A 25,643-nucleotide genomic window follows, 5' to 3' on the forward strand; every position below is an offset into this window, starting at 1 on the left:
GGTTCTCCAAAGTCACGGGCATATCCTAAGGAATAAAACTGACAGTCCCCTACATAGGACCATGGACTAGATGGGAGGAGTAATGACAGAAGCATTCCTGGAGACACTTTGGTGTGAAAGAGAAGCAAGCTAGGCAGACTGAAAGGGGTAATCACAGAGACAAGCCATTTTTGTAAAAGTAGAATTTAAGGTGACCAGGATGAAGAGTGAAAACTTGCATTTGAATAGCCCTAAAATGAGGAAACAACTAAGGAGCTCAGTCACGTAAACCACCCCATGTCACAAGGAAGATTCCTGCTGGCCTGAGTTACAGCCCTGGCCTCTCCCCCACGTGAACTCCCTGTGAGGAGCTGGTTTGCTAACAACCTACCATATTCACAAATGACTAATAGCCAGAAAGGAACTAGCACGAGATCTGTGCAATGATACTGCAAGAAAAAAGGGAAGAGAAAAACAAGCACAGATGACAGATGAAGAACAGTCACCAGAAAAATTTTACAGCAGAGGCACAAAGATTGTGACTGAACAAACCACATTAAAAAACAAACCAACATAATAGAGCAGTTGCCATTGTGGCAGATGAATTCAGTGCAGGGGTGTAAGAAGGTGCATACCGTCTTCAGGGAGATATAGGAAGATGACAAAGGGAAGTGAAACGTGAGCTGGCAGAACTTAGGCAAGAAATAGAATTAAAAGATATGACCATAATAGAAATCATAACCACGTTGGAATCAACTCACAGGAGACCAGAATCTGCAGAAAGCACAGAAAGAAAAATGTTGGACAGGGGTGGTGAAAGTAAACAAAATGAAATGAAATTAGTGGAGTATTAGAAAGTGACAGCTAAGGAAGACAACAGCAAACATGCATCATTTTTGTCCCAAAAGAAGAGAACCAAAACAATGAAATAGGAAAAAATGTTTAAAGATACAGTTCAAGAAAACTTTGCAAAAATAAGAGAAGACTTGAATTTACAAGTTGAGAGGGCACAATGGGTCCCAGGAAATTTGACATAGAAAAATCATGAACAGAATATAGTTCTACAAAATTGCTGGACTTAAATAGTAGGAAACCTTTTGACATGGAGACAGAGAGATCGAGATGCCTATATGAGGGGAGATGAAGGTTAATCTGGCTTCTAGCTTTTCCAGAGTAACATTTAATACTCAAAGACCTTGAATGAGGCCTACAAAGAACTCACATAAGAGAATGTAATTTACATATTTTAGTGCAGTCATTCTATCTTGTATAAAGCACCATACAAACTTTTTGGATTCTGAGAAATATATATTTTTAAGAACACCTGAAGAAATTGGTAGAGGAAAAACTTTATCCAGCCAAGAGATAAAAGGCAAAACAATGACAGAAAAACGTCAGTGACGTTCAGATTTATAGAACTGTAGGACTAAGACTAAATAGTTACAGAACAAAATATATATGATATAAACAATGTAATAATGTTATAATTATTATGTAATAGCATAATAACAATGTAACAATATAATAACACAGGTTAGAAGAGGAAGAGAAAGAGAAGGTAAAACATGGAGGGCTCCTGATTTCTGTATCTTTTATAGCTAGAAGTCAAAAGGTTTCATTTAAAAATGATATGTCAAGAAATGAGCATAAAATATATATATAATATAAATAAAATATAATATATATAATATATAAAAGAATTCCAAGAAAAATAATATCAAGTAAAATTGGGCAGGGGAAAAGTATGAATTTCTTAAGATTGTCATTACTCGCTATGGAAAGTCAGTAGAAACTATCCCGAGAAATAAGAATTTTGAAGTTAAAGATATAAAGGTAACCCCTTGAACAAAAACATAAACCTCCCAAATTAGAAGACACGCATACACAGAAACAAGCAGAGACAGATCCTATAGTAAAGGATTTGTTCTAAAGAGCAGTAAAAAGCACGACACAAAACATATTAACAAACACAGATATGTCCAAATATTTTTGTATAAATAAATGGACTTTACTCATGTAATCAAAACTCTGGATCACAAAGCAAAATCCAGATCACATGCTATATGCATGATATCCTCCTAGAACAAAGTTCCTTAGAAGGATGAGACCAAAGGTGTGGATAAGGACTTACTGAATAAATGCATAAAGGAAAAAGAAAGTCTCAGACAGAAAATGTTAAATGAGGCAAAGAAGGGCAGGTTTTCAGTGATAAAGGTGCGGACCACAGATAGGACTATCCATGCGTCAAATAACTTAGCATTAATATTCATAGAGCAAAAACCACAGGAAATACAGAAGAAATTCAGGAATACGTTTGTATTGAGTTCTAATTCCTTCTCAGTTCATAAAAAAAGCAGGTGGGCAAAAATAAGTAAGAATATAGAAGACCTGGGGAAAATAATGAATATGATAGATCTGTAAATATCTAAAGACAGAATATATGTTCTCAAAAATCCATAGAACATTCACTAAAACATTGTTAAGCCATAAAGAAAATCTCAGATCCAAAAATATAGGAATTATATGGACGATACTCTAATCAGAATGTGATAGTGCTTTGTCTTGGTTTGTTCTTAACTTTGGGGATAATGGTCATAGACTCAGAGTATCCTCTTTGGTTAATTTACTCGATAATTTAAATAAAAATTGGAGATAACTAGTTAAAAAGAAAAATCACTTCCTGGAAATTTAAAAATACTTTCTAGATAACTTTTGGGTCACAGGAAATTAAAACTGAATTTATATAATATAAATGAAATCTAGAAAATGATGAAAACCACGTTTCAGGGTTATGGAATAATCCCTAAAGAAGTACTCAGAAGAAAACTTGTAGCTTTAAATACTGTATTATGAAAGAACAATGAATAAACTTAAATGAATTCATTATTCCACTTACGAAGTCAGAAAGTAAATAAAAATTTAGTGACAGAGCAATAACGATAAAAGGAGAAAGTGATCAACTAGAAAGTAGGAAAACAATTCATAAATGAATGGTGAGTTGGAGGTGAAACCAAAGAAAGATAAAGATGGGGTAGGAAGTACAAATATCCAAAATAAGAAATAACAAATAATTACAGACATTATGAAATACAGTAACAGAGAAATAACTATAGAGACCATGAAATAAGAAAGAGCCACACAGGACTCTTTTATTTGACTCTATGCAAATTAGATGAATGGATGATATTTTAGAAGAATACAAATTAACCAAAAATGGCCCCAGAAAACAGTTATCTCTGCAGATGTGATAGGGAAAACTTGATAAAAGTTTTCTTTCTACCCATCACATGCCCCCAAAAATACCAGACCCCATTGATTTTATGGAGGAACTTTATCAAACCCTCAAGGAACCAAAATATTCCAATACTATTTGAGCCATTCCAGAACACCGAAGAGGAAGAAAACTTCCAAATTATTTTTATAGATCAGGCATAAGACACCAAAACCAAGGATCAGAATACAAGTATAGTCAGTTTTCCTTATTCCCAGCAGTGATGTTCTATGAAGTCCCTAAGAACACTGAAGGACAGAATACTGAACCATTGCTCCTGTGGAAATACCTACATGTATACAGACACACATGTCACACATAGGTTATAATCTTAAATCCTAAAAACTCCTCCTGGTGAATTCTATTTTATAAATGAGGTTCAGAGGTATAAAGTGACTGGCCTGAGGCCACCCCACTAACAGGTGCCAGAGTTGGGATTCACACACGTGGCCCCCAGCTGGGCTTCTTTCACTGTGCTGCACTCGCCTTAGTGTCCTCATCCTTTGGGACAAACAGGTGGCAGCCCCAGCTGGGAACCGTGCGCATTAGGCGACTCAAATTTTTCACTGTTCTGCACATGACTGCAAAAGTGCAGCAAGTATTGATTTTGTCAGTACTGTCGTTACAAGTAAATTTTAGCTAGTAAGCAAATTTGTAAATCCATAAATAATGAGAATCGACTATATAATCTAGATAATACAAAAAAGCAAAACTCAAACTAATCCCACTTAAGCATATTGAACCAAAAATCCTAATTAATACTAGCAAAGAGAATCTAGTATCACATTAAAAACATGACACACCATGAAAGAGTCAATTTTATGTCGGGAACGCAAAGGAAATTGTTGGAAAATCTATTAATATACTGGTTCACTACATTAGTACTTCAAAAGATGGAAAGCATTTGGAAAAATTCAACATTTCCTTCTAACATATGTAACTCAAAATAAAAATAGACCAGATGAGCCCACCACATCAATCGAATAAAAGGTACAAATCAGGTGATTATCTCAAAAGACAGAGAAAGCGTATAACAAAGTTCAACAACCATCCGTGATAAAAACACTCAACAAACTAGGAATAGAAGAGAACTTTAGCTTCATAAAGGGCACCTGCCAAAAACCCATAGCTAGACTGAAAGCTTTCCCCCAAGAGCAGGAACACAACAAGGATGTCTGTTCTAGCCACTTGTATTCAACATTGTACTGGAGGTTCTAATCAGGGTAATTAGGCAAGAAAATGAAATGAAAGGCATCCAGATTGAAAGGGAAGAAGTAAAACTCTATTTGTAGACAGTGTGATTTTATATAGAATCCATTTAAAGAAAACTATTAGGACTAATAAATGAGTGTATCAGGGTTGCAGGATATAAGATCAGAATACAAGAACTAATTGTATTTTAATACAGTAGCAGTGAGCAAACCAAAAATGAAATGAAATAACTCCATTTACAATAGCAAGAAAGAATAAAATAGTAATAAATTTAACAAAAAAAAGTATAAAACTTAAACCATGTTCATGATTGAAAGACAATATATTAAGATGGCAGTACTTTCCAAGTTGATCTACAGGTTCAGTATGATGCCTTTCAGAAACCCAAGTGGGTTTTTTTGGCAGAAATTGATTGGATGACCCTAAAATTTATATGGAAACTCAAGAGACTCAGCCAAAATGATTTTGAAAAAGAAGAACAAAGTTGGAAGACTCATACTCCCTGATTTCAAAACTTACTCTAAGGATATAATAATCAGGACAGTGTGGTACTGGCATTAGGATAGATGTATAGATCAATGGGATGGATTTGAGAGTCCAGAAATAAACCCTTAGATTTATGGTCAGTTGATTTTCAACAAAGGTACCAAGACAATTAAATGGAGAAAGAATAATCTTTTCAACAAATGATTTGGGGACAACTGGATATTCATATGCAGAAGAATGAATATGGACCCCTTTCTCATACCATATGCAAAAATTAACTCAAAATGGATCATAGGCCTAAGTGTGAGATTAGCTAAAACTAGGAAAGTTTTAGAAGAAAACATATGAATAAATCTTCATGGCCTTGAGTTAGGCCAAGCCTTCTTAGATAGAATGCCAAAAGTGTGAGTGACTAAAGGGAAAATAGTTAAATTGGACTTCATCAAAATTAGAAATTTTTGTGCTCCAAAGTACACCATCAAGAAAATGAAAAGATGACACTTAGAATGGGAGAAAATATTTATAAATCTTCTGTCTGGTAAGAGACTTGTATCTGGAATATATAAATAACTGTTACTTATATAAGGACAAGCCAATTTTAAAAATGAGCAAAAGACTTGAAAGGCATTTCTCCAAAGATAATGTACAGATGGCCAAGAAGCACATGAAAAGGAGCTCAACATCAGTAGTTATAACGGAAGTTCAAATCAAAGGCACAGTGAGATAACACTTCACACCCACTAGCAGAGCCATGATTAAAAAAACAGATAATAACAAGTGTCAACAAGGATGTAGAGAAATTGGAACCCTTCTACACCACTGGTAGGAATGTAAAATGATGTGACTGCTTTGAAAACAATCCAGCAGGTTCTCAAACAGTCAAACATGGAGTTATCCTATGATCTTAGCAGTTCTAAGTATATGCCCAAGAAAAACGAAAGGATATCCATACAAAAACTTGTACACAAATGTTCATAGCAGCATTTTTCATAATAGCCAAAAAAGAGAAACAACCCAAATGTCTATCATGGATAAATAGATAAATAAAATGTGATATATCCATACAATGGAATATTTTGGCAATTTTGAAATAAATTAATGATAACATGCTGCAACGTGGATGAACCTTGAAAACATGCTAAATGAAAGAAACCTGGCACAAAGGACCAGGTATTGTATTGCATTTACATGAAATGTCCAGGATAGACCAATCTAAAGAGACAGAAAGTAGATTAATAATTGCCTTGGGGTGGAGGGCATGAGGGATTTTCAGGGTGACAGCTCAGGGGTGCTGTGTTTTTTGGAAGGGATAATGAAAATGTTCTAAAATTGATTGTAGTAATGCATGCGTAACTGTGACTATAGTAAAAGCCGTTGAATTGTACACTCAAATGAGTGAATTGTATGGTATGTGAATTCTGTCTCAGTAAAACTTAAAAGAATAGATACATACTTTTTTAAAAAAATATAGCCTGCATACATCTCAGACCAAACGTTAAGACCTTCCCCATTAGGGAAACTAGGAGAGTGCTGTCCGGTGGAACTTTCTGTGATGATGCGAAGTTCTTCGTGTGGTACACACACTCTTCCCATTAGCCAAATGTGCTCAGAAGCACATCTTAAGCCAAAGCTATCCGTTACCACTACTATTACTTAACAGTGCTTTGGAGGTACCATCAACATAAACATGTAAAGAAGTAAAAAGTATAAAAATTGGGAAGGAGGAGGTAAAATTTTTTGCAGATGATGTGATTCTATACCTGGAAACCCCAAGAGAATAATCTGAAACATTACAAGCAATAAGAAAATTCAGAAAGTTGCAGAGATTAAAGACGAAATTAAATATACAGAAACCAAAGTATTTTATTTTAAAGTTTGTCAAATTTAAATTGATAGGGAAGGAAGACCCAAATGTGCCCTTTTAAAAAGCACTGCCTGGCAGTGCTATTACCCTTCCTTGTGTCCCCAGCTCCCCTGCGTGACTCTTAACCTTTTGTTCCCCAGACCATCCCCCAGTCTTCACTGTCAGCTGATGGCCTTGCTTCCTGTTCACCTCGTTGAGGAGGAAAAAATTCTTTTTTCCTGGTACCTTCCTAAGTTCTCTGGCTGGAATCCTGTAAATTGAACTTACAAAAGACAGATTAACAAGAGAAAAGCATACAAATTTAATTAATATAAGTTTTACATGACACAAGAACCTTCATAAGGAAATGAAGACCTGAAGAAATGGTTAAAGCTGAGCGATTTGATACTAGAGTGGATCAAGAGTGGAAAGTCATGGAAAACAGTAAGACAAAGGGTGTGAGCTGGGGCCCTCGGCAAGGCCTGTCTGTGCGGACTCCTCTCAGCCTCCCTGCATCTTCGAGATAGCGGTGGCCTTTTCCTCCAGGTGTGGGGAAGGCCCTCTCCCCAGAGTCTTAGGACCTGCCTCAGGGCAGAGGGAGAGGTCAGAGTCCGCCCTGCACCTGCCATTTCTCAGCTTCCTTCAGCTTAAAATACTCAGGATGCCAGGGTGCCGTATTTTGGGGTGGTGTATTCTGAACTCTGTCACCTGAGAAAGTAGAAGCAAACTGGAGAGACCTTCCAGATGCCTCCACACCATACCTGCCTAGACCTGCGCCCACAGACGCTGACTTTCCTTTTTGTCACCTGTGCGAGGTCCTATCGCCTCTTCTCCTGAATCTCATCACTCTAGTAGTTGATTCCCTTTTGCTCTTTCTCCCTTCCCGGGGGAGGTCTATTCGATCCCCACTTTCTCTTCCAGCCAGTGTCCCATTTTTCTGCTCACCTTAGCACCAAAACTCCTTCCAAAGTTTGTCAACCTGTAGTCTCTGTTCCTCTCTCCCTATGCTCTCTCGCGCGCCTGCTCCAGTCAGGCTTCAGTCATGGCCCTGCTCTTAAAAAGGTCCGGTTAGACTCACTGATGACCTCCAAGTTGCTGAATTTCGTGGTCATTTCTCCGTTCCTATTTTACTTGACCTGTCAGCATTTTTTCTTGGCTCCTGGACACACATTCTCCTGGATTGACTCCTCCCTCTCTGGCTGAGCCTGTGGCTCCTCCACCGGCTCCTCCTCGGCCTCCTGGCTTCTTACTGGCAGAGAAACCCAGGACTCAGCTCCTGTTTTTTGCTGTCCACCCTCATTTCTGAGAACAGTCGTGTCTATAGCTTTAAATTCCGTCTATATGCTGATGGCCCCCAGATGCCTTTCCCTTGCTCAGACCTCTCCCCTGCACTCCAGACTTGCATGTCCAGCTGCCTGCCTGTCTTCTCGACCACCTGCATTCGGACGTGCAATGGGTAGTTCAGAGTTCACAGGGCCAAAATCTAACAGCTGAGCCTCCCTGGCCTCAGGTGTTTCTCCTTAAACCTCCATCAGTGTACATGCACCTTCATCCTTCAGTGGCTCCGTCCTTGAAGAGTCTTGGTTCTCTCAAACCCATATTGAATCCCTCAGGAAGCCCTGTCAGTTGTACTTTGACAGTGTCTGGACTCTGCTCCAGCTCACGCCCTCCGCCCTTCTCTCCTCCTGCATTCTCATGGCAGCCCGCACAGAGGTCCCTGCTCTGCCCTAGCCCCTCTAGTCTAGGCTCAACACGGCAGCTGGGTGAGGCTTTTAAATGTAAAGCAGCTGTGTGTCTGCTCCAAACCCTTCGCATTCAAACTCGGCATGCCTGAAACCAAGCTCCTCACCTCCCCACCTCCCTGCACCCACACCCGGCTCACAGCACGAGCCCAGAGTCCTTGTCCTTACCAGGACCAGGTGGTCCCACCACACTACCTCAGGCTCTACTTCTGCCCCTGCCGCCTCCCTGACCTTATTAGCTGACCCTTCCGTGTCCCCTCCACTCAGCTGCGCTGCCTTCCTCACTCTGCTTCAGAGTGCGTGTGGCCTGTCCTGTCTGACCAGCAGCTCTTTTCCACATGGCTCACTGCCTCACCTCTTCAGGTCTCGCTCAGTTGTTACTTCATCCTGAGGCCTTCCCTGCCCACCTTCAGGATCACAGCACCGCCCCCTTCCCCCCCATCACCTTCTCTGCTTTACTTTTTATATTTTAACTGGCTTATTTGTGCTCTTCTCCCTCTACTCCAGATGATAAATTCCATGATGGCAGAGATTTGTGTCTCTTGTTTTCCACTGAATCTCCCAGTGGAAGAATGCTTCTCACTTTTTATTCAGTGGGTATTTGTTGAATGAATGAGTGAATGAGGAAGATAGACTGGAGGAAGAAGAGACCAAGTAGAAGCACAGAATCCACGTGGAGGGACGAGTTTAATAGTTGGAGCAAAAGACTCATTCATTCCTTGTAATTTATACCAGTCTTTCTTTGAACAGTCATTTTCCTTTTTTAAAATGCGTTATTCTTTCTCATTGACACGTAAACCCCTTGGGATCAACAACTAAATTCTTATACTTTTTTGTTTCCCCAGCAAATAAGGAATAGGAAAGGTATTTCTCATTTGGCCAAAAGCTCTCAAGTCACTCAGTTTATTTTTTAGTCTTTTTTCCTTGTACTAACAATTTGCACTATTACTCCCTTATTTGTTTTTACATCGTTTGCATATCTTCCCATTGAGTACTCTTGCAAAGCAGCTAGTCTTTAGAATAAATAGAGTTAATCTGCAAAGTGGTGACTACAGTAGTACCAAGATTAATGATTGCTTCAGAGTGAGCCCAGTGGAAGTACTGTCACGCCAGCTGTGGCCTGACCTCCTCACAAACACTGCTTGGCAACTATCAATGTCACAACTTTAATCAACTCTAGGGCAAGAATCGTAAGAATCATTCCACTCTGACGGATGGACGTGAATTTAACCAGACAGTAAACCATGTATGTGCCATAAATATGCTTGCCGAGGGCATGATTCCCAGCACAGAACTTTAAGAACAGCTGTCTCATCCTGAGCTACTATTTCTTGGTGAGATAATTTGTTAACCTAATTCTGAAACAGATTACATTTATAAAGTTAATCTTTCAATAGCTTCCCCACTACCAGCAGCCTAGTTATTTTGGGGGCAATCTTTACATGAGATTTTTAAAGACTAATGACATGTTTCCTCTGCAGAGATGATGTCATTTGTCTAAAAGGGCTTGTTATCTTTTGCGTTTTGCCAGGGGGCACAAACATTAACTCTGAGCAGTCATTGGTTTTTTCTTGATGCTTTTTCCTTTTAGTTCTTCTGTTAAATTACTATATAAACTACTACTTAAATGCTTTCAGCTGTACCTTTCTTTAAAAAATACAATTCTTTTGTCCTTCCACTTCTTTCTGTCCTTATCATCAGAGATGTTTTCATTCTCTCAGCATTGCTTTCCCTGTGGAACCTCTGCAAATTAAAATATGAAGTATTTGTTCATTTTGCATTCTTCGGAGGGTAACTTCTACTGGTGTACATTTTCATTGGCACAATCCACCAGACAAAGTGTAAGTTGCTGTAAAACTGGAAAAGTGTTTGAATGAGTAAAGCAGATGTTCTCTTCACATGAAGCAGATGTAAAACTTGCAAGTGTCTGTCTAATAAAGTATAGCATTTGGTTCTCTACAGCTGGTGCTGAGATTACCAATTAATCATGTTTGAATGCATTTTTACTAATTAGGTCCCCCTCTGTTCTTTACACATTCTGAGTATATTAAAGAGAAGGATGAGGCACAAAAGCTTTCTACTTTTAGTACTTCGAGTAGTGCTTTTTTTTCTTTTTCCCCATCTTTATGAAATCAGTCTTCTTTTATTCTTAGAACTGTGTCTGTTACGAAGGCCCCACATGCACATGGCTGATTTGCCTCTCCAGTTTGATGTGGGGATGCAGGCTTGACGTTAGAATTTTCCATTGAAGGCAGACGTACTTTGAACACTTTAAGGCAGCTGGAGAGAAGAAAAGGAATGTAATTAAACTTAATGGGTTTTTTTTTTCTTATTTGTGTGGACAAAAGCTAGTATTTGCTCAGTTAACATCAATTTATAGCCTCCATGGTTACTTGACCAAGGAGGAGCTTGAACATTCTAGAAATGAGTGATACCAGTTTAGTTTCCTTATCAAAAGCAATACAGCAGTTTTTCTGAAAGATTAAAGATGAATAGATTAACGTGACTGCTAGGAAGAGTTGCCTTTACTGCTGTGAAAGATACAACACAAATCAGTAGCAAATGGAAAAACTGAAAGAGCTACATCATTTTCTATGGTCCTTTTTATATAAGGCAGGTGTGCTGATGAAGTGAAATTCCAGAATGGAGCCTTCTTTTCCTGTTTGATTTCCTCAGAATAAATTTGTTTTCTATGAAAGGAAGCTCATTTTTAAGAAGGTTTGCTACCTTATCCCTCTTCCCTTTTTTTAAAAAAAAAGAACTAACAATAATAAAACATAATAGTTTGTGTTTCAAGGTCAATAATTGGATCTTTATGCTCTTAGATAATTGAGTATTTCTTCAGTGCTTTGTTCATGAATTGATTCATCATATATTTTTTTAAAGGATAGGGGAAATATTTAAAGAAAAATTTAGCGGGCGTAGAAATACATTAAATAATTTACAGGTCTGAAGATAAATGGCATGAGTGGCTGGTTTAATGAAATGTTTATTAGTATTTGAAAAATAGCTGGAGCCGGGGGAAACAAAGATGTGCTAAAAGAAGCTTATTGGCCGGAAAGCTTAGCAGTCGCTGTCCCCCCTGGAAAGCTGCATTTGTGGAACATGGCTCTGCTGGAATAGGCGCAAATACATTTTAGACAACATATCGCAGATTCTAGAACCTGTTTTTTTGAACACTGGTGTAAAAGAATCTATAATGACATAGATTGTAATTTTTTGTTCATTTATACTGTTTTATATATGTGTGAAATACAGAATTTAAGAGTATTGTTCCGGAAAGTCTTCCCCATCCTCCTTACTAGTTGCCTCCATATTTTATGTTAATGATTTAAATTTTAAATTTCATGAAAGCATCCTATAACCAAATTGACTAATAGCTATTAATTTAAATTTTTGGTTCTTCTAAAATTTAATACTTAGGTGAAAGCAATTTAATGTTTCTTGTATCCATTTTCCTACATGAACATCTTTCCACCAAGATTACACGTGACAAAGTGAAATTCACGTGGAAAAGTTCTGCCCCATTTCACTAAGAATACCTTATAGTCTTAGAATTAAAGGAAGATTACTAATCTTATATAATGTTGTTAGCTTTTAGGCAGGTGTCTAATGCAATTATATCTCTTTTCATTTGGGAGATATTTTATACTGTCTTTTTTTTTCTAATTGCATAAGAATGGTGGTGTTTTTTTTTAAAGTTTTAATTTGTGTGAAATAAAAGAAAAACATTAACTCTGAAACGTCAACTTAAGTGAAACTGGTTGTCTCCATTTTTTAAAATTGCTTGTTATGGAAAATGTTAAACATCCGCAAAAGTAAGGAGAATAGTATAATAAACCCCTATAACATACACCCAGCTTCAACAATTATCAGTCTTCTGTTGTTTTTGTTTGCCAAGATTTCTTAAGACAGTATTTTCAAAGGTTTTTTTTTTCCTTTTAAGTTGTAGTTCTGTATCCTGTTTCTACAGTGACAATAGATATTTAAATAAAACTAGGTCATGTAAACACAGTAGACCTAACTTCATTTCAGGAAGTGGAGCGAGAAATCTCCTTCAGAACAGAATGCGGACTGTATTACTCCTACTACAAGCAAATGCTGCAGGCTCCAACCCTCATGCAAGGTAATTACAACTAACAGTTTTATTTGGGGTCTACTGCACTCGTCTCAAAATTTCAGCCAAAACATACTTTTGCACTAAAGCATTTTAAATGCTTTATAGAACTTGTATTGTTTTTCTTTGACCTTGTGTAGTTTTTCTTTGTTAACATAATCAATCCGTGAAAATGTTTTGCTCTGCAAGAAGTTAAATAATACTTTATGTAACTCTCCTCTCCTTGCTTCTCACCTCTCCTCCATCCCAAAATTAATGTTTGTGATTTCTTGGTTTTGCTGCTGATTTTCCTTGTGATCATTTTGGAAAAGGTCTTTGCAGGTGAAAAGCATATTTTCTAAAAACAGGAGGCATTTTAGTAATACAAATAAAAATGACAGTTGTCCCTCTTGTCCCTAATGCCCCTATTCATTCCTTTATTTTGCAATTGCCATTTCCCCCATTTTCCTTGTTTCTAAGTGCTTTAGAGCCCATACTCTTTATTTGTAATGGAAGCCCCAAAAAGGATCTGTCGTGCTCAGTGTATGCTTGACATGCTTAACATGGGTACACGTGACAGAAAATTGCCCTTTTCTAAGCTTTGCTTGGATTCAGATATATCTTTGGCAAGAATTCTTCGTGGTGATGTTTTGTACTTCTAATTTTATCACAATAGGAGACGTGAAATTTTAGTTATCTTTCTTTTTGTGCCATAAAAATGAGTCTGTTGGTTCCTATGTAGGTAGCCAGATTCACCCATAATACGGTTAATTACCCATCAGCCTTTCACTTGATGGTTTTAACAGCCATTGGTGATAATTGCCTACATCCATTAGTTCAATGGAGTTACAAAAGTGACCTTCTAATTCTATCATTCCTCCTGTGTTTATTAGCTGGGACTCTGTTGTATAGAAAACCTTTTTATCATCAACTATTTGATTACCCTCAGGTACAGTTTATATAAGAAAGGCAGAATAAGTGTTGTGTTTTTTCCCTATTCAGCCAATAATCATTATTCTTGGATTCCGTATTTGCAAATTCTCGTACTCACTAGAACCTATTTGTAACCCCAGAGTCAATATTGGTGGCACTTTTGCAGTCGTTCCCGGGCTTGTGCAGGGCAGTGAAAGGTTCTGGTCACCTGACATGCATGTTCCCAGCTGGGGTCAGGCGGGGCAGAGCGCTGCCTTCTTGTTTCAGCTCGCACACTGCAGGGTCCTCACAGTCCATTGAGTGCTGTGTTTTTTGCATTTTTGTTCTTTTTGTTGGGATTTTTCAGTTTAAAATGGTCCCTGAGCATAGTGCTAATGTGCTGTCTGGTGTTCCTGTTGTCTCTGAAGGCAGTGATGAAGGCATGCAGAGACGGTACATGCGCTAGATAAGCCTTGTTTAGGCCTGGGTCAGACTGCTGTTGGCCATGAGGTAAATGTTGATGAGTCAACAATATGTACTACAGAAGGTGTCTTTAGACAGAAACACGCATAAATCAAGGTCGTGTGTTGATCAGTTGATGAAAATGCCTGACCAGAGGCTCGTAGGAACCTGACCCTGTATTTCCCACTACTTCAGGTTTGCAGCTTCGGTCTTCATTGCAACTTGGTAGACTATAATAATGAGAATCAGCTGTACTCCGCTTCCCAAAACTGAGCTGCTTCTCTAGCATCCTCTAAAGCAGTGGTTCTCACTGAGGGGCATTTGTGTCCCTGGGGGACATCTGGAATGTCCGGAGACATTTTTGATTGTCACAACTGGGGGTGGGGAAAGTGTGCTACGAGGATTTAGTGAGTAGAGGACAGAGATGCTGCTAAGTATCCTGCAGTGCACAGAACAGTCCCCACAGCAAAGAATGGTTTACCCCAAATGACAAAATACCAGAAGTGTTGAAGGTGAGAAACTGCCTTAAAGGTGGATAGTGAGCATTTCCTTTTTAAGTATCACTGCCTACTCAGTGGGATTCACAGTCACGTTCCTTTGTTCGCAAGTCAGTGGAAAGGGTTCTCTCTGTCTGACCAAGCCACCAACTTAATAGGTTTATTTTTCTTTGTCTTGCTTTTGGTTTTCAGGGATTGCTGTGTACAAAATTTTATTTAATTATTTTCTACTTATAAAAAAAGTTACATGGTTCCAAAGTCAAACTATAAAACAGGGAGCATTTGGGGACGTCTGCTTCCATCCCTGTCCCCTCCACCCTCTTTCCTTCCTCGCCCTTTATGTAACCATTTTTATTCATTTTTGGTTTATTCTTTTAATATTTTTAATATGAGCAAATAGTTTATGTATTCATATTTCCCCTTTTATTTCCCAAAAAACCTGCTTCATACACTGTTCTGTATTTTGCTTTTTTTCACTTAACAAAAATCTTGACCACTCTATAGTAGAATATAAAGATATTCCTTATTCCTTTCTGCAGTTGCATAGTACTCCTTTGTATGAATAACCATAGTTTATTCAAGTAGCCTTCTTGACTTCTGTTCGGGCTGCCATAGCAAAATGCCGTAGATTGGATGGCTTAACCAAGAGAAGTTAGTTTTCTCACAGTCTGGAGGCTGGCCGGCTGAGATCAGAGTACCGGCATGGTCGAGCTCTGGTGAGGACTCTGCTTGGCGTGCAGATGGCCCCTCTCTTTGCATCCTCATGTGGAGACAGAGACAGAGCAGGCTCTGTGGTGTCTCTTCTGATGACCCGTCATGAGGGCCCCACCTGTGACCTTGTCTCACCCTGATTACTTCCCACAGACCTCATCTCCAAGTACCATCACGTGGGGGTTGGGGCTTCAACACAGGACTTTGGGCGACACGGTCAGTCCGTAACACTCCTGTGTTAGCCTGGTGAGACTGCCACAGCCTCGGATACCACGGACTGGGTGACTTAAACAACACAAATTTATTTTCTCTCAGTTCTGGAGGCCAGAAGTCCACGATCAAGGTTCCTTCAGGATTGGTTTCTGGTGAAGCCTCCCTTCCTGGCCTGTAGGTGGCCAGCTTCTTGCTGTGTTCGCACTAGGCCCCTCTTGTGTGTGTGCAGAGAGAGTGGGAGAGCTCTCGTGTCTGTTCCACTTCTTGTGAGGACACTAGTCCTAGGAGATTAAGGCCCCACCCTTCTGACCTCACTTAACCTTTAGTGCCTCCTTATAGAGCCTATCCAAATACAGCGCCTTGGGTTACGGCTTCAGCGTAGGAATTTGGGGGGACAGAATTCAGTTCAAAACACTCCTGCTGACGGACATGTGGGTTGTTTCTGATCTTTTGCTTTTGCAGATGGCACTGCATGAATGACCTCATGCCTAGTTTGTCATTTTGTGTCATTTTGTCTTTTTGCCAGTCTGTCTGTGGAGTCAATTCTAGATATGGGCTTCCCAGGTCAAAGGGAAAATGCACATGTACTTTTGCTAGGTGTTGCCAAACTCTCCCCCATAGGCATTATGTCCCAACTTTTTTCCCAACTGCGAAAGTTGCACAGTTCCCAAATGCGGTGTGTGAGAGAGCCTACCTCCTTACATCCTCGCCAGCAGAGCATATTGTCAGACTTCTTGATTTCTTCCAAGGGGGCAAGTGAGAAATGATCTCTCAGTGTAGTTTTAATTTGCGCTTCTAGTAGGAGTAAGGTTGAGCATTTTTTCATATGTGTAAGGACTGTGTGCATGTTTTATTCATACCTTCTATTAATTAGTCAGCTTGGTTACAGTAGCAAATGACCTCAATATAGCAATGGAATTAATTCTGTAACAACAGGCTTGTTTCTCACTCATTTATGCAGCCCCTATTTAGAACATGCTGTCACCATGGCAGAGGGAAAGAGCGAGATTGCATTGTCTCTTAAGGATTCTGCTCAGACATGACATGTGTTACATCCACTCACATGCCATTGGTCAGAGCAAGTAACTGGCCAAACCCATCCTGGGGGAGTCAGGGAGGCTGCGTTTACTCTTCCAAAGAGGTGCTGCAGGTCTCATGACAGCAGGGCAGTGCGGGGGCGTGTCAGATCCTCTCTGTTTCTGTTTCTGTAGAAGAGCCATATGGTTTTCTTTTCATTGTACTCACAAAAGTTATAATTTACCTATGTTTGTGTAAACATTTAAGTAATGTCCCTCTAATACATGGTGAGCTCTGTGAGAGCAGGACTGTGTTTTTTGCTTGCTGTTATAACTCCAGTCCCCAGCACATCCTCTGGCACATGCTAAAGAATCTATGAGTAGTTTTGAATGAATGAATAATTGTAATTGTAATTATTTTTTCCTGATTTTTTCAAATATCAACCTTAGGTTTTCATGGCTTAATGTATGATAACAAAACCGAATCTATGAGGACAATTAACCTCCTTCAACGAATGAATATTTACCAAGAGGTCTTTCTCAGTATTTTATATAGAGTTCTACCCATACAGGTATGTCGTGTTCTGTGACATTTAATAGTTAATATCAGAGGAAAGTCAAAATCTGCCATTCCTAAATTGAAAGTTTCACCTGTTATTCTGATTTTCAACTGGCCTGGTATAAAAATAACAGTATCCTAATTTTCTCCATACATAATTGTGACCTTTTTATTTATATTTTATAAGATTTTTTACATAGAGATGCTTCCTGGCACAGGGAAGCTAATAAATACTTTTATTTGGAAATATGTAATCTTTCCTCATTTATCTTCGAAGTAAAAAAGAATTGGAAAATTCGCAAATCGCAGTGACTACTTCCCTTGTGCATATGATAAAGTGGATACAGTTAGGTGTGAAACTTTTCTGAAGAATGCAGCCAGAGTCCTCCAGGACTCCCTCCCTCTTTTGCTCTTGGTGGTGAGAAGAAAGGCTGCTGCACACTTTTACTTGGAAAGGGCTGGTGTGGGCTTTTTGCCTAGAATTAGTACTAAGCTTCTGAATATTAAATTTCCACTCTCATATTTTTTAAATGGCAATGAGAAGGATTAGGGCTTCCCTAACAAACATTTTTTATTGTTCCCTTTTACAGAAATATTTAGAGCCAGTTTATTTTTATATTTACACTTTATTTGGACTCCAAGCAATCTATGTCACAGCGCTTTACATAACCAGCTGGCTCCTTAGTGGTACATGGCTGTCAGGACTATTGGCAGCTTTCTGGTATGTCACCAATAGGTGAGTCGGAGTCGGTATCCCTTTCTCCCTTTCTAAAATGTAAGTTAAAGTGAAGTTACTTCATTTCCAGTTCAAAAAAAGTTGTTCTGCCCCATTTGTTTGTCTGGGAGTATTTTCTCTTTGGTTTACGTAGTGGTATTTATTTGTCTTACTTAGTTAGGTACAAATTCCTAGTTACCTATATTTCCAACTGAGGAACAGAGCGTTGAATTGCAAGTCAAGAAAATCATCCCTAATGATCCTTATTCTTTTACCAGTTTGCTGTGTGATCAATATTTCTCCAGCCACAAATCTCATCTCTTAAAGAGGTTTAATAATATTTTTACTGTCAACCTTAAAAAGGTTGTGTGTGGCGCATAATTAGCCAAGTGTAAAGCACTGTATAAATACAAGGAAGTTCTTACGTTATTTAATTAATATCTATTAGTAATTTCTACATACTGGAGCATTATGAAATAGCATTTTTAAAATGTATTGAAGGTATATTGAATTATTGCCTTGATCTACAGTAGCAACACCAGTATTCAGTAGGAGTCTTAAAACTTGAAAATGAGTTTTATTTTGATTTTATTTTGAAACCTTAAGCAAATTCCTTTTTTATTTTAACCTTTTCAAGTGCTTACTATATGCCAAGCACTTTACAAAATGCTTTCTGTGTATTCTTTTAACAGCCCTGTAGGGTAAGGACTATTATTATCATCATTCTAGGGATGAGGAAATTGAAGCTTAAGTTATATATATGTGTGTGTGTATGAGAATATATATATATATACAGGCATATATATGTGTATTTAAAGACATATGCACGTGCACACACACACAGAGCTAAGTCTTGGTGAGAATTTAAATGAAGGGTGTAAGACCACTATATTATGCTGCCTCTTTAACTTTTTAATATAACATATTATTCCTGCTAAGAGTAAGTGAAAGTCAAATTTATTGTCTCTATTAATAATAGAGTAAATAAAAGACATTTATGAAATGCCTCGTATGTGTAGGGATGGTTCTTGGTACTGGGTGTACAAAGATGAAAACTTAACAAGACTTGCCCTCTGGAGGTTCACATTTCTAGGTGAGCAAGAAGCTTTTTAAAATTATTACCGAAGACAAATTTAAGACCCAAGTGTAAATCGCTAAAGGAATAGGGAGGGGCCAGCCCAGTGGCATAGCTGTTGAGTTCACACACTCCGCTTTGGCGGCCCAGCATTCGTAGGTTCAGATCCTGGGCGCGGACGTAGCACTGCTCCTCAAGCCATGCTGTGGAGCCATCCCACATAAAATAGAGGAAGATTGGCACAGGTGTTAGCTGAGCAACAGTCTTCATCACAAAAAAAAAAGACGGAGAGGGAAAATGGAAAACATTGCTGGTGGACACTGATGAAGTTATAGAAATAGAAGTACCAGGCAGTTTGGCATGAACGTTCGTGGGCTTAGGAGTCACTCCAGCATGGGTTTGAACCCCAGTTCTACCACTTAACTAACTGCATCCCTGTGGACAGGCACTTAAAGTTTCTCAGTGCCAATTTTATGTTACAGGGATGATGACAAGGACAAATTATTATTATTGAGAACCAGTAACCAGGATCTAAGTATACTTAATGTGATAGATCTTTCACTTTGGGAATCTTTGAGGTAATTATAGTAAAATCACCACTTTGGCCATTTGTGTTTTCTTTGTGCAGAATAGACACTACAAGGGTTGAGTTCACCATCCCGTTGAGGGAGAACTGGGCGCTGCCGTTCTTTGCAATTCAGATAGCAGCAATTACGTATTTCCTGAGGCCAAACTTGCAGCCTCTTTCTGAAGTAAGTTTTTATACTGCTTTGTATGTTTTTTAATTCCCCTCTTTTATCTAAGAAGCTTAAGAAAATGTGATGTGCATAGTGTCCCAATGCATGTGAATAGTTGTTATTCTGTGACCAACTTTTTTACTTGAGTTAAATTGTTTTCTTTTTCTGAGCCTTTTCCTACTTTGCAAAGAAAATGTTTTCATTTTTGATGTTAAAAATGTGCTCTACATAATCTGCCCTTAAATAGTTGCAGCAAACCCACACACAATTTCTGCAAAGCTGTCAGAATTTTTCAGCCATTGCTCTTGAGATGTGATTTGGTGCATTATCGCCTCCATAATAGCGTGGAGTACACATACCGTATGTGAATATTTACATGCAGAGTGTCACTTTAGGATATTTAGAGCTTAAATAAAAAATGCAAGGGTTTTCAGAGCAACGGTTTATGGTTTTTCTGTTTGGTTTATAGAGATATTGGCTGCTCTTGAGAAAACTTGTGTGCAAGGCTTTTTCTTGCTAGAGACATGTAAATTATACAAAGGTTTTCTTTTCACAGAGGCTGACACTTCTTGCCATTTTCATATCAACTTTTCTCTTTAGTCTGACATGGCAATTTAATCAGTTCATGATGCTGATGCAAGCGTTAGTGCTGTTCATCCTGGACTCCTTGGACATGCTGCCAGCAGTGAAGGTGAGCTTGGCTTTCTCTGCTCACTGGAGATGGTCGTTGTTTAGTGTTTTATATCATAGAATGAGCTCAAAATAAGCACACGCTTAACAATAAAGTTGAAGCTGCTTCTAAGGTGTAATAGAAATATGCTGTGGTCAATTGAAGGTGAATAATTCATGCAGCCTCGTTTGCCCATCGTAACTTTTATTCTGTTTACTTTACATTAAAAGATAGATTTGGAGCACAAATGTCTAGATCAATTGCCTTTTATAGAGATGACTTAAATTTTAAAATATAAGATAGCTCTTTTAAAATGTGTTACTGTGTATTACCTTTTCCTTTTCAAGGAAATCAATGGGTATATAACACATTTTCTGTGATAGTTTATAAAATTTTCATAGTGACATTTAACCAGTATAAGACGTAAATCCCTATTGACTGACCAGAGGTCACATATGAAATATGGCAATTATAAGGAAACCCTTGTTTGTTTCCCAGTGTGTACTACTGTCACTTAATTGCATGGTTTTTTTCATGTGCAGAAATATGTTTTAACGTATCGTTACTATTCATAGTTACTAAAGTAGCAGTAACTTAAGTATTTTCCAGATATATTAAAATATTATCTCTAGATCTAAGGCAGCAATATAGTCTAATACAGAAGAGTTGCACTTGTTTATTCCATGTCAAAAGAGATGCAACAATCTTTGGAAACTGACCGAATCTGAATTAGGAAACGTTAAAGTCGACCAACACGTGTACACCATCTGTCTACTGAGTTACTGTAATAGGACAGGCGCTACTGAAAAGCCCAGCCTGCGTAAGACACTGTCCTGTCCATAGGTAGTTTGCCGTCTAGCTTGGGAATAAAGATATGGACAACTAGAACAATTAGAGAGGTGTCTGTATTTCTATAGATGTCAATTTGCAGTAAGGATAAGTGCTAGAAGTCTAGAAGAAAGTTCTTTTTAGGCTGGAAAGGTCTCAAAGAAGTGGGAGGCTAGAGCAGGGCCACAAGTGAGAAGACTAGAGTTCGGATAGAGTGTTGGGGGCAGGATGTGAAGGTAAAATACAGTAAAGAAAGCAAGTAGATAAGGCAAAGTTAAAATATGTGTGTGTGTGTATAGTTTATATATATGTATGAATGATAGCAGATGATGATAATAGAGCTCCAGATGCCTCTAAAAGCCATATGTACAAATGAAGCTGAGTCTATTCCTGTCTGTTCATATTTGCTTTTCCTGTCCATGGTGACTTGTAAGCTGAAGGGAAGGAGTGCCTGGTTGCCTTTGTATTTCTCCATGTCATGTGCTCCCAGGCCAGCTGGTCCTCCTTCCTCTCTTTGTATGTAATATCACTTTTTTCTACCTTTTTGTCAAGTAGTTTGAAAAGAACTCTGTACTTTTTTTTTTTTTTTTTGGAGGAAGATTAGCCCTGAGCTAACTGCTGCCAATCCTCTTCTTTTTGCTGAGGAAGGCTGGCCCTGAGCTAACATCCATGCCCTTCTTCCTCTACTTTATATGTGGAATGCCTGCCACAGCATGGCATGCCAAGAGGTGCCAGGGCCACACCTGGGATCCGAACCAGCAAACCCTGGGCTGCCAAAGCAGAACGTGCACACTTAACCGCTGTGTCACTGGGCCAGCCCCGAACTCTGTACATTTTAAGATAAAAAATGTTATATTGAGCCATTTTGAAAAAATACATAAAATTTTTCTGTAGTGTATAATTTTTCTAAAGTGTAATTTCACAGTATGTGTCAAAAGCCTAAAAATGTGTTTGCCCAAGGAGCCAGCCCTGTGGCTGAGTGGTTAAAGTTCTGTGCACTCTGCTTTGGTAGCCTGGGTTCAGGGGTTTAGATCCCAGGTGCAGACCTCCTCCACTCATCAGCCATGCTGTAGAGGCATCCCATGTGCAAAAAATAGAGGAAGATTGGCACAGATGTTAGCTCAGGGCTGATCTTCCTCAAGTGAAAAAAGAGAAGGATTGGCAACAGATGTTAGCTCAGGGCAAATCTTCCTCACCAAAAAGCAAAAGTGTTTGCCCTTTCACCAACCCTTCCACCTCTAGAAATTTATCCTAAGGAAATAATCAAATATGTTCATTTTCGCAGTACTGTAATGCTGTAATAATAAACTGAAAACAAATCAATAGCAATAGGATATTGTTAGATAAATGTGGCATATCTATATAATAGAGTAGTATATAACCTTTAGTTTCCCCTCTCCCTTTTGAAAAAATAAAAGAGAGAGAGAGAATGAGACTTAGGTTCTGGAGAGATAGATGTTAAAGTATTAGCAGTCAGCTATGTGATTGATGTTCTTATATTCTTTTTGTTATAGATCTTTTGAATTTTTCTATAATGGACGTGCATTTCTTTTTTTCTTTTAAATTAGGAAACAGAATGAAAGGTACTGTTTTGGCACACACACAAAACTTAAAGAATAATATAGTTAGTTTATTTCATATTCACTTCTAAACTTCGTGGAATTTTTATATTTGAAACTAGGTTGTTGTTAGAAGAAGTTATAAACATCAGAGTTTAAGAGAGAGTGGTATTATAATGAAAGGAGCCTGAGTTGTAAAATCAAGTTGCTATTATCAGCTCTGACAATAACTGGCTCTTTAAACTTTGGCAAGCAATTTAACTTCTTGAAGCCTTAATTTCTTCACAAATTGGAATCACTGATCTCTAATCATGTCAAATGGGAAAACATCAGAATCATCGATACAGAAAAAGGTAATAGAAATTCAGAGCTGATAGTGTGACAAGAAGCACTGTCTTCTTCAGTTGGTGTCATCTTGCCACATGTGATGGAAAATCTGACCATCAAAAGCTCAAGTTTTCAGTCAGAAATGTGTGCAGGTTCTTACATATAAAGCAGAACAGTAAATGGTATTATTAAGCATATACTTTTGCATCAATAAGACTAAGAATATGGAGGTTAATAAACTTTTATTAGCCCATTGTGAAAACAACAAGACACATTAATGATCGATGCCTAAGAGGTAATTTTAAAGTACTCCATATGGTCCAGACAAGATGGAGTAAGTGCACTTTGCCCTGTTCCTTCCAGTAAGTACCACTGAAAGCACTGGACAGTATATATAAAACAAATATAAAAAGATTTTGAGAGGTGGAGAGAAAGCAGACTGCCTAGAGACCTAGAGACCAGAGGAAGAACATGGCAGTGAGTTCCCAGGGTTTTCTTTCTGCCTCATATATCTCAGACTTGTTGCTGGAAAAGTCAGCAACCGGGAAATACCAGTGGACTCAGAAAAAGCCAAAAGGATCAGAAAAGGGGAAGCTTAGCAAGATAGAAAACTTTTGGATGTTAACTATCCTGTTTCAGCCAAACACCACAGAAAAAAACTGCAGCCCCACTCCCATCTCCACAATAAAAGTTCATTGAGTAGTCTCGATCCGCCCTCAGCCAACTGTAACGAGGTGTTCTCCACTTCCTGCCAGGGCTGTCAGAAGAAGTCTAGTGGGGGCCCAAGCTTTCATCATCTCCCACAGGCATCAGTGAAGGCCACGTGAGGAGCAGTAATGAGGTATCCCCTTCCCCTCCCAGCGAAGATGGTGTCAGCAGAAACCTCGTAAGGAGCCTAAACTTTCACCTTCACCCAGCAGGAATGAGACACCTCCTTCCCCTGCCCCACAAAAGTCATTGGTGGTCAGGTGAGCACCCTGGACATCCATCCCCATCTGGAACTAGTGAGGCAGCATCCTTCCCCTACCGACATGGCATGGCCTGGTGTCAGGGGAGGCCTGCTGCCATGGGAGACTTCAGTAACATCCAGGGTCCCATAGCATAATACAGCACAATCGAAGGTTAGTTATTATACTAAGAACCAGGAAAATCTCTCACATGAAAAGAGACAATGAACAGGTGCCAACATGAAGACACAAGTTGAATTTCTGACAAGGAATTTAAAGCAGCCATCATAAAAAATTTTCATTGAGCAATTACAGACACACTTGAAACAAATGAAAAATAGAAACTCTCTGACTTGGGATCAAGATGGCGAGTTAGGAAGATCCTGGGCTTGCCCTCTCTTATGGACACACCAAAAGTACAACTACGTAGAGAGCAACTATCTCTGAGAGCGACTAAAGACAAGCCGGAAAGATTTTCCACAACTAAGGATGTAAAGAAAAAGCCACATCAAGATGGGTAGGAGGGGTGGAGATGTGGTCCCCAGTGTGGCAACCCACAGGTGGGAGGAATATCACAGCCACAGAGGTCCTTTCTGAGGAGCAAGGGGTCCAAACCCTAAATCAGGCTCCCCAACCATGGAGATCTGCACCAGGAAGATGAACCACCATAACGTCTGCCTTTGAAAACCAGTGAAGCTGACACCTGGAGAGCTGGAGGGCTGTAGGAAACCAAGACTCCACTATTAAAGGGTGCACACAAAAATTTGCTCACTGTGAGTCCTGGCACAGAGGTAGCAGTTTGAAAAGCACCTGGGTCATGTGTGAATGAGATTCACTGACCAGGTTTAGGGCATGTGCCAGAGGGGTAGGGATCTGCTGGAACTTTCTCCACAGATAGAGGCACTGGTGGGCACCATTTTGGTTTTTTGCTCACCTTCTACTTAGTGGGCCCGGCACTGGCATGCAGCATTTCTGACTCTCCTCATCTACCTTACTGGCACCACTCACCCCAGCCCAGCATTGTCCTGCTGACCCCCTAGCTGGTGCTCCTCCAGAGCGGCTCCACCCCAGAGGGCCAGCCCAGCACATCAGAGTGCTCACAGCAGTTGCAGCCAGCTACACTGGAGGCCTGCCCTACCCACCAGTGTCCCACAGCAATTGCAGTCCAACCACAACAGGAGGGCACATGCCACCCACACACACAGGGGACACTCCTGGAGCACCTGGCCCTGGTGACCAGGGGGACCATGCTGCTGGGTCCCACAAGACACAAGGCCACTCTTTCAAGACCAAGACATGTAGCTGCACTACTTAATACATAGAAACAAACACAGAGAGTTGGGCAAAAGGAGGAGACAAAGGAGTATGTTCCAAATGAAACAATAAGGCAAAATCTCAGGAAAAGAACTAAACAAAACGGAGATAAGCAATCTGCTAGATAAAGAGTTCAAAGTAATGGTCATAAAGATAGTTACTGAACTTGGGAGAAGAATGGATGAAAACAGTGACAATTTCAACAAAAGGATACAAAATATAAAAAAGAACCAATCAAAGCTGAAGAATACAATAACTGAAATGAAAAATACACTAGAGGGAATCAACAGCAGATTAGATGATGTAGAAGAACAGATGAGTGATCTGGAAGTCAGGGTAGTGGAAATCACCCAATAGGAACAGCAGAAAGAAAAAAGAATTTTAGAAAATGAGGATAGTTTAAGGGACCTCTGAGACAGGATCAGGCATACTAACATTCACATTATAGGGGTCTCAGAAGGAAAAAGAGAGA

At 39.2% G+C, this 25,643-nt stretch overlaps 1 protein-coding gene across 8 annotated transcripts in view; it reads left to right on the forward strand.

The window, feature by feature from the left end:
* The window catches only part of DPY19L3 (dpy-19 like C-mannosyltransferase 3), a 75,888-nt gene that overhangs the window by 10,213 nt on the left and 40,032 nt on the right, over window positions 1–25,643 (forward strand). For 7 of the 8 annotated variants that reach the window (XR_011522185.1, XR_011522184.1, XM_070557330.1 and 4 more), the window contains exons 4-8: window positions 12,569–12,659; window positions 16,891–17,012; window positions 17,590–17,735; window positions 19,418–19,541; window positions 20,083–20,217. Coding sequence is in view for 6 of the 8 variants with exons in the window: in XM_070557330.1 (XP_070413431.1) it covers window positions 12,569–12,659; window positions 16,891–17,012; window positions 17,590–17,735; window positions 19,418–19,541; window positions 20,083–20,217 (618 nt within the window). In the remaining 2 variants the exon portion in view is untranslated. Of the gene's footprint in view, window positions 1–12,479; window positions 12,660–16,890; window positions 17,013–17,589; window positions 17,736–19,417; window positions 19,542–20,082; window positions 20,218–25,643 lie in introns of all 8 variants that reach the window. The other variant, XM_070557335.1, reaches the window with a different exon arrangement.

This window comes from Equus przewalskii, chromosome 9 (assembly GCF_037783145.1).
Source record: "Equus przewalskii isolate Varuska chromosome 9, EquPr2, whole genome shotgun sequence".
Classification (NCBI taxonomy): Eukaryota; Metazoa; Chordata; class Mammalia; order Perissodactyla; family Equidae; genus Equus; species Equus przewalskii.